Consider the following 9,848-nt stretch of genomic DNA (forward strand, 5'->3'; position numbering starts at 1 on the left):
TCAGCCTTCTTTTGACATGTACTGCTCATTACATTTGAGACCAGTGTCTCTCCATTTTTCCTCCGTCCAAGAAATTTGTTTTGTATTAAGCAAACAGAAATCACAAGGACATGACTTAGATCTTATTCATCTCTGCCACCAGTTGGGTTGGTTTGATTCATTAATTTTTCCACCTCTGTCAGCAGCAGCTGGTACTCATGTGGCAATACCCCAGTAGAAGTGAAGTGGAACAGTCCATAGTGGCTCATTGAATAGGGTGTTGATTTTTAAATCAGTCAGATCATTCACAGTCTTGTTTTGTGGGATCCTCAAACCCTCAGGTTTGGAGCACTTGCCTTCCTTCAAGTTCAGGTTAAAACCGCTGCAGCCTGCGTTGGATTTGTAAACTTTCACCCATTATTGACTTGGTAATGTTGAGTATTTATCTTCTTTATTGTTGGTTTTGCATTAACTTTTGTCTTGTGATTTATCTGTCAAATACACCTAGACACACAGTCGCAGTTGTGATGCATTTGTTCCGGGGCGCCTTAAAAGCTGCATGTTGAGACTTGAGAGAGACACAGTGAAGTTAGACACAAAACAGAACTTGACTTCATGCACATGGTATACCAAAAACAGCACGGTAATAATTTATTCTGCCATGAGAAGACTTATTAAACCTTTATTAACCTTTACTACATTAGAGTACACCTGCAGTGCTGCATGTCATGTCGGTTCAGACACACAGATGCACAGCCCTGTCTCACTGTGAACAACCAGGATTTACAAATGAGCAAGTGAGCAGCTCCAAAGCGGTAGCTTGCAGTTGAGCGCTGTGATTGAAAGATTTAAAGTTTTTCTCAGACAGATTATACGTCTTGTACAGGTATAAAGACAAAGCCTGTAATATTAGTCCTTCCTTCCTTTCCCTCAGCTGATGAGGAAATAAAAATAATGAAACTGTTCCTTGTAAAGTTGCTGTCTGTCAATCATTTAGCTTGTTGTTTGTTCCTGGTCCTTTCATGTATCATGCCATACCTGTTCACTGTTGACCATGATCATACACCATCTGGGATACTTGCTACTTGAGGCCGGCGCTCATGCTGATTGCGTAACTTTTAAAGATATTCATTTTTTTCATTTTTTTGTATGTAATTCAGTATTTTATGTAAAATTAACAATTTTTAATCTAAAAACATTTAAAACAAATTTTTACATGTTTATCATATGTGCAACAACATATCAGATGGTGTGTGTTTTAGATATTTAACATGTGATATGTAAGACTTGTAATATCACATCTTTCATTTCACGTGTGATCAATTTAGATATATAGACACATAGTGTTTGGATATTTTTTTATGTGGAGTATAATATTCCACAAGTGGAAACCTGAATTCCATATTAGTTTTAGGTCGATAATTTGGGTTCCTACATTTCCCTATGAACACTGCATGAAAAGTTGCACACTGCGCCTTTTAAATGCTGTTATTGCTGGTGTAAAGAGGATTGTCCCTCCTGTGCGAGAGTGAGCTGTCAGTCAGAACAGGGAGTGTTGGGGTTGCTTGGATGACAGCTGCTGAATACCTGAGATATTTCTTACCAGCAAACAGGCTGAGACAGGGAGAGTGAGGGAGAGTGAAAGAAAAGGACAAAGAGGCTAGTCTCAGTGTGCTGTGTCATTTGCAGTAATTGAGAAGAACAGAAGAAAAAGAAAAACAGAAAAGAGAGAAATCTAAAAAAAAAAAAAAAGACAGAAAGAAAGAAAGAAGAGAAGCCACGTGGAAATTCCTACAATCTCTGTTCGCAGGCACAGCCTTCAGTGTTTCTGACCGAAGAATAAACAGATGGTTGGGTCTACACTGTCATCACTGGTTACTGGGTGGAGTACTGTTATTAAATCTCTTGGAGGCAAACACACACAAAAAAAAAGAAAGTGAAAGAGCAAAGCTGGAGAGAGAGAGAGAGAGGGAGAGAGAGAGAGCGCGAGAGAGAGAAAGAGAGAGAGAGAGAGAAGGATAAATATAACACAAAAACTTCAGAGAGAGACTGGAAAGAGATATTTAAAGCCCAGCCAGAAGAAAAGAGGCAGAGACAAAGACACAGAATCGGGAGGAGAGCTCTGATTTGCCATGTTAGAGAAGGTAAGACTCTATTTATATTGTTTATTTTTAGGAGGGAGAGACACCGTCTCGGTTGCACAAGTGCAATGTTGTTCATTTTCCGCCGCATTCCTTGCTCCAGGTTGACATAATGTTGTTGTCAGGTGTCTTTATTTAGGAACCCCCCGAACAGCAGCAACACACACGCTGAAATACAATTCAACAAGTCGACAACCTTCACCGTTTGTCTCCTGGTTTCAAGCTCATGATTAGTCAGATTGTGTACCCACATGATGCCATTACAGAGGATGTTGTTGTTGTTCTCTCTGCAGTAGCTGATTCAAACAGAGATGAATGAAGCAGCTCTGCTCCCTATGATCCAGGCAGGAGACGGGAAGACACTGTCCAGGTGGGTCCGTTGAAAACTCAATCAGTGGTGGAACAAGGACATAGAAAAAGTACAGATTTCAGGAGTTTCACAATGAATGCCAAGTTAAAGTCCTGCATTTAGAAAAACGGCTCCACTGGACATAATGGTCGAGGTGGAGCTAGTTCTGACTAATTTATAAATAGTTTGGTCCAATGTTCCCCAATCTTGTCAAATGCTGGATATTTTTACCTCATAGGGGCCTTTAAATTAAACCACATGAGCAGTTTACAGGGGGAAATCACTCCACTGGAACCACTAACAACTCATAGACGTCTGAAACGTGACAAGAAACCACAGCTAGACACAGATTTTTTATGGAAGATGGTCACGTTTAGGAACAACTGTGCAATCTTTAAAAGTGTTTTCTATTTAATAAGCTTCTTGCATGTGTTTTTATGTCAATATTTAATCTGAAAGGTAAAGAGTAGTAAAGCTGTCAGATGAATGCAGAGCAGGAAAAAGTACAATAATTCCCTTTTAAACATAGTGGAGTAGAAGTGCAATGTATATAAAACTGATATTCACAAGGAAAGTACGAGTGCCTCAGAATTGTACTGTACTGGTCACTGTTACAGGAGCGATTTGTATGTTTTGCTACACATCCAACATTAGCATTATCAGCTCTTTACTTACCAGTCTAGAATAAATGTTTTGCTTCCATTTCTATTCTTATAAACTCTTCTATTGTAAAACTAACAATGGCTGAAGCTCCTGGCAAGACGAGTGGGTAAACAGCTGTAAATGCTAAGGCTGGCTATGTAGCAATAGCAAAACTTACAAGTAGCTCCTTTAAGCTCAGTGAGAAGCAAACAGAAGATGATTGTTGTCTTGAAGTAGTCCTGGTCTGGTGGTTTCACTTGAAGAGAAACAAAGTAGGACATTTTTGTTACTTTAATGTTGCTGATTTAATTACAAAACAGCCACTACTTGATCATCAGCACTTAAAAATGAGAGTTTAGTGCTGTGTTAGCTGTATTTTGTCATTCATTGCTGTTGTGTTCATTTTAGAGCAGAGTTTGTCTCACTGCTGAATACCTACAACTGCTTCCTGAAGGACAAGACTCAACTGCACCTCAGTTACTGTCAGGTGGGTTTAAATAAGATTGAAAACATTTTCCATGTAGTTTTACATGAATTCATATTTTCTTCCAGTTTGCCTCGTTAAAGCATTTAGATATTTGTCATAATCTGGCAGCAGCTAGTACATACAGTAGTGTCAGTGTCAGAAGACTGACCATGAGTTGCTAAACAAGCTTCTCACCTCTTTAAGACCCCAACCTATATATTACATAGCTGCTAATAAATCTTCATTATGAAGTGCGTTGATTGAATGTATGACTATACTTATACACCATACAGGTGTCTATGCGTCTGTCTCTGTAACAGGGGGGGGATGGAGCGGTGGTAGTGGAGGGCTTCCTGAACATCTCCTGGGGAGTGCGGAGACCCATCAGGCTGAAAATACAGGACGACAAACAGATGCTTCCCTTTGCTCCTCTGATCTCACCTGACTCCACCAGTCCAGTCAGCCCACTGGGAAACAAGAGGTTGATTTCAGCTTTTGTGTATTATTACTCATATGTTAAAAAGCACAAGCTGAAAGAAGGAAGAATTTTTGGAGTCAAACCTTTATGCCACATAAAGAAAAATAATGCATGCAACATGTTACAACTGAAGGTTGCACAGTTGCATGTACTCAGAAGTACAGCAAGTCCAAACTGAGCAAAACACGCACCTTAAAAGTATGAAGTTGTATTGGTTTTTCATCAATTCTGCAATAGTGTATGTGCATGTCAGTCACACTGTTTTTCTGCTGGAATCGTATAAGCATCCGGACTTACACATCACTCAACAAAATTATACATGCTTTTATTACTGTGATTAATTACTTTACAACTATACTTTTATACTTTTTAATGGGTTTTTTTTTAACAGCTTTGAAATGTTCTTGGATGTAATTTTATTTTTCTTTTGGACTAGACCAATGACAGTATCCATCTGTACTTTATGATGATTCGTGTATTTAGTTTTAGGGTGCAGCAGTTTTTATTGTCCAACCATCAGAGATATTGGTAACAGAGACACTTGTGTACAGATACTAGGCCACTGAACAAATGAACAATGGCTGCTTTTGTGTTTCGCAACTTTACCAGCCATTATTTCAAGTATGAACTTCAGGATCAGTGAGATAGACACAACTGTTGAGCAACCACTTGTGAAGCACAATGAAAGCCGTAGAGGGCTCGTGCTCGCGTGTGAATAACCACTAATCTCTACTTGAGCAATAGAGGATCCTCAAGCTCCTGCAACAAATGATCATTTGCAGTGTATGTCTCAGATCAACAGTTGTGTGAATCACATTTCTATTACCAGTGCATGTAAAACTTCATTCCTCCATGTTTTTGAGACCATCTTTCTCTCTCTGCAGGGGTATGACGCGATGGGGAGAATATGTTGACCTTCACCAGATTGATGAGATGTCTGAGACGCCACAGGAAACAGCGGTCAACAATCATCCACCAGGTTGTTTTTATTTCCCTCCCACATCTCCATACTGTTTTCACAACAGTGTTACCTAAACATTATACGCGTTGTTCGAAGGAGATAGGTAATTCAATTCTGACAGAAAGCAATTCATAGACTGTAATCCAACCTCGTACCAAATGTTGAGCATGAGACGTTGTGTCTCTCCAAAGGCCCTGTTGTTTATGAGACCACCACCTTGCGTCCTGTGAGGCAGAAGAACCCGGAGCTGGAGGCGGAGTCCAACCTGTTTCGCTGTATGAGTGACGCCTCATTGGTCAAGAGGAGGAGGGGAAGGGGGAAGTCTGCGGCACAAAGAGAGAAAGAAAGACAACATCGCTTTTCTATCAATGGACACTTCTATAACTATAAGGTAGACTCTCTTTTATCATTCTACCCAACCTTTCCATCCATATAGCTCTCTTTTTTACCCCATACTCCATATATACTATAACTCACCAGTCAATATTTGTTTTCTCCAGACCTCTATCTTCACGCCATCCTATGGTACGCCGACTAAAGTGCGTATCTCCAGCAGGATGACCACAAACCAGGTCATTGAACAGCTACTAAACAAGTTCAAGGTGAGTTTTTGTGCACGCGCCTCAAACTGCGGTGAGAAATCACAGTGCTATATAACAAGCACAATTATCAATAACAGTGATACAGCATGATTTTAATCAAAAGTCATCAACCAATAAAATGCATGCACTATGTGGGTCACCACATTGTTTTATATCTAGTTTAAACTGATTTAAGTGGACTTTCTCAAGATTAGATCTTCACAGGATTTAACCCTGTATGTAATGTATTTAAGTGGTTATTGAATTAATGATCACAGATTATGTATCAAACATTGAAAGGTACAGGGATGTGATCATTATGCCACCTAACTCTGACAGGGTTAAACAGTACAACACTAATTAAAGGTCACATAGTTGGGGTTAATTTTGCAATAGGACTTTCCCAATCAATCTATTACTCATTATTATGCAGCTACATTCCAGAAATATTAATCCTTTGAAAAAGATCAGTCATGTTTAGGCTCTTCAAAAGACCCAGCACACATATTTGTAAGATATAAATATCTAGTATATTCAAAATAGACCAAAAATATAGACATAATGTGATTTACTCAATAGAAATATAAGCTCAGACCTGCATCAGCCAATCAGAACTAAGTATTTACATGTTTAATTATGTACATCCTACAGATAGAGAACGACCCCCAGGAGTTTGCTCTGTACTGTGTTCACCAGAGTGGAGGTATGGTTTGTCTTTTACCAGATTTACACAGGGACTGAAATAATCAGAGAACTTAAGAAAACAAAATGCAACACTGATGTTTTGTGCATGTGTTTTGTTCAGAAAAGAGGAAGCTCAGTAACGGAGACCAGCCCCTCTGGGAGCGCATACTGCAGGGGCCCTCTGATGACATCATGAAGATCTTCTTGATGGATATGGACGAACAGGAAGTCAGCAACGATGTGAGTGTGATATGGCCCTGCCTTCCGAGGGGCTGAAATACAGTAAGAATCCAGACACTTAGTGATGTATCAATCATATCTCGACCCACTGCTGGCAAAATATTGACCTAGATAAAGACATTGCATCCAGATGTTCTGATACAGCTTCATTTAGCTTTTGTCAGGCTTTGATGTCGACCCCTCAGAATCACTGGGACATTTTTCTTGCACCATTGATACTGTACTCATACCACAGTTTGCATGAATGAGTTAAAGCCCATCCTCAAATATTATGGCCAAATAAATATGAAGTAGTCTAAACTACGAAAATGACGTGCTTCTCCTTTTCAAAATTAAACTCATGCTTTTAAGAGCATCACAAAAGCCAACATGGATGTACTGTGTAGAATCAGTGGATGTATGAAAAGCCTTTGTAAATCAGCTTAGGAGTTATATAATTTACTACTTTTGTTAACATATGGAATAAAGTCGCCACAGCAACAAATAATAAGATATAGATTAAAATAAAACAGAACACATTTACATTTCTTTGTATATGCAAAACACAACATGCCCTTCTGGCTCCGAATAATTCTTATTATTTGATAATTACAGACATTGACATTACACTAGCATGTGTGCTAGTTTTGTTTGTCTCTTAACTGCTGAGGCTCTGTTGCACAATCTTCATATCACCCAGTTACAAATTAAACTGACTTTGTTTTGCCTCTCTCTGTCAGGTCGCCCAGTATCTGAACTTGGAGCTCCCGCTCCTGGAGCAGGTTCTACTGAAACTCAGAGAGGAGGAGAACAGAGAGATACAGAGGGTCATCAGCAAGTAAGTGTACGACCTCATATTCTTGAATGCTCAGTTAAAGGACGCCAGTTGTTTAGTTGCTTTAATCCAAACTTTCAAGAGAACTGGGACGTACAGAGTCACGGGGCAATGTTCAAGCGTGTGTTACGTGCGTGCATGGCACTGCCTTTGTTTTGCATGACTTCATTCTCCTACGCACCTGTCTAACAGATGTGCACAGACTATATTCACAAGCGTTTCAAGCAAAATCTTTGTAGTAACATTTCCCGGCCAGATGATGGAGCTAATAAGTTAAATTACCCTTTGTTGATTTGCTGTTTACTCAGTGTCTGTATATATGTGTGTGCTCTTGTGTGTTTTTGTGTGTGTGTGTGTGTGTGTGTGTGTGTGTGTGTGTGTGTGTGTCAGGTACCACCAGCAGCACAGACTCCTGTCCCATATGCTGAGCTGTAAGATGTCGCCTCACATCGAGACCAGTGTCTGACCGTTGATCTTAGTTACTGACACCTGTCACTCATCACAGCACCACTTTAAAGATGAAAGACTTTTTTTTGCATCTGTAACCTTATGAGCAAGATTACAGATGCAAACTTTTGGATGTGAAACACAAAGGTGAACATTTTGGAAAAGACCTCAGATGACATACTGATACCACTACAGAAAAACAAAATACATGGTACTTCTTCAAATCTTAAGGTTACAAATAGGGTCACTTATACATAGTTTTTATTCACTATGTGATTTTTTTTTAAACTGTAAAATAAGTACAAGATAAAACAGTACGATGCCATTGTAAATAACTGTAAATAAGTGTTGTGTGTTCAGGAATAAATGTAAATTGTGGGACCAGCATGACTTCTTCTGTGTTGTGTGTTCTGTCTGTGGAGGCTGTGTGCTACTGGAAACTTTCAGAGGTTAGTTAGAGTCAAATAATTAATCTACATACATAAACAAATAAGAATAGAATCTCAATGATGACTCAAATGAAATGTCGTAGAAATAATTACCACCAGAATGGGTAGGCTGCTTATTCCTGTAGGAATTAGTCATTTATTTATAATTTTGTTATGATTTATTACAGTCTATTTTTGCTATCCCAGCCTCTGCTCTTGTTTGCTTTAACTATCTGTTTCAGTTTTTTTATTTCCTGCCTGCTCCCTTTCTTGTTTGACTTCACCAACTGACTTCCTGTCTGTTGACCTCTGATGTGTCCCAATAAGCCCAGTAAAGCTCATTTGACCTTAAACACTTTGTCCCTGAGATAGCTGTTGATCACATGTTCAACCAGTACCCCAATGAGAGGCTGGTGGCCCGTTCATTCCTCACTCCCTCTTTGCAGCCAAACTTTGTTCCAAAGATAGCGAATCTGTCAGATCTGCTGTGGAAATACGTCGACCTACGAAGATTACGACATCACGTCATCGAGAACGTTTCAATTTGATCTAATGGATCAGCCATAAAAAATAGAAAAAAAACTGATATAAATCTTAAATGAAATGTTGGAACTAGCCAACACAAAATGTCAGACAGACTGTAATAAAAAGATTTTCCCAATCCTGCAGCTATTTGAGGAGAAATAAAGGGGGACAACTAACTGCTAAGGGGTTAAAGTGGCTTACTTAAAGCACTCTGTCTTTGTGTGTGTGCGTGTAACAGGAAACTGCTTACAAGTGGAAAACACTGTCACCCTAATAGTTAAATAATGGTGCAATGTAGAGTGAGCTGTTCTGCCAAGCTGTTTAGTGGCGAAGACTTTATAATCCCTTGCCAGCCCACCAGACAGTCTCATATTACCCAGCACTGAGTCTAATTTTCCTCTGACATGATGAAGAAGGACTAAATGAGAATAAATGCTAACTGGTAGTTTGACTGACGAACTGAGTTTCCATGACGCGGACCACGGAGCTCAAACTAGTACATTATATGCTTTTTAGAAATGGAAAGAGTGTGTACCAGTGTATCAGTGGCAGGGCTTTACTATTGTATAGTTGTGGAAAAGACCCCCACATGTCTGTTAGGGGATCCCCATCTCAAAAGAGAATTCAATCTTTATGTTTGTACATTCACTTTCACTTTTGCTGAAACACATTAAATATCTCTGTGTCAACTGAACGTTAAGTGTATCTGGTAGAAGACTTCTCTTTTACTTCAAATTTAAAATGTACATTTTATATAATCAGTACAATAAATGATTAAGGGTCATATGAAACATTGATTGACTTATCATCCTTTCTTTTTTTAAATCTATAAAAAATGTTTATACAACTTGCAGCTTTTGCTCAGTTTCCATCAGACAGTATTTTCAAGTAAAAGACATTTGAAACCTTTGGGTTTAGACCGGTGCATTATGTGCCGTTTACATTTTGGTTTGTGTTTGTTTGCAGAGGGTTAAATGTTGGACTTTTGTAACTGTGCCAATAGGTAAGTAAAATGATGCACAGGTTGTCCATATGGTTTTAATTCATCATCAGTGCTTTAGTAATATATCAACCATGTACACTTTAGTACTGTGTATGTATATACATACACAT

The 9,848-nt window shown here is 39.0% G+C and overlaps 1 protein-coding gene across 3 annotated transcripts in view; it reads left to right on the plus strand.

The window, feature by feature from the left end:
- rassf6 (Ras association domain family member 6) overlaps positions 1-8,172 on the plus strand; it is a 9,165-nt gene extending 993 nt beyond the window's left edge. Inside the window, exons 1-11 of one of the 3 annotated variants that reach the window (XM_087174240.1) lie at positions 1-407; positions 2,414-2,490; positions 3,520-3,598; positions 3,898-4,058; positions 4,940-5,034; positions 5,208-5,407; positions 5,517-5,618; positions 6,249-6,300; positions 6,403-6,521; positions 7,241-7,338; positions 7,726-8,172. The exon at positions 1-407 is cut by the window's left edge and continues 778 nt beyond it. In XM_087174240.1, coding sequence (XP_087030366.1) covers positions 2,432-2,490; positions 3,520-3,598; positions 3,898-4,058; positions 4,940-5,034; positions 5,208-5,407; positions 5,517-5,618; positions 6,249-6,300; positions 6,403-6,521; positions 7,241-7,338; positions 7,726-7,801 — 1,041 coding nt within the window. In that variant the 5' untranslated portion in view covers positions 1-407; positions 2,414-2,431 and the 3' untranslated portion in view covers positions 7,802-8,172. Of the gene's footprint in view, positions 408-436; positions 2,124-2,413; positions 2,491-3,519; positions 3,599-3,897; positions 4,059-4,939; positions 5,035-5,207; positions 5,408-5,516; positions 5,619-6,248; positions 6,301-6,402; positions 6,522-7,240; positions 7,339-7,725 lie in introns of those variants that run through there. The other 2 variants (XM_023407265.2, XM_023407266.2) reach the window with 2 other exon arrangements.
- Positions 8,173-9,848: the final 1,676 nt, after the last annotated feature.

This window comes from Seriola lalandi, unplaced genomic scaffold, assembly GCF_002814215.2.
Source record: "Seriola lalandi dorsalis isolate HSWRI2012SDOR001 ecotype SW California unplaced genomic scaffold, Sedor1 jcf7180002054332, whole genome shotgun sequence".
Lineage (NCBI taxonomy): Eukaryota > Metazoa > Chordata > Actinopteri > Carangiformes > Carangidae > Seriola > Seriola lalandi.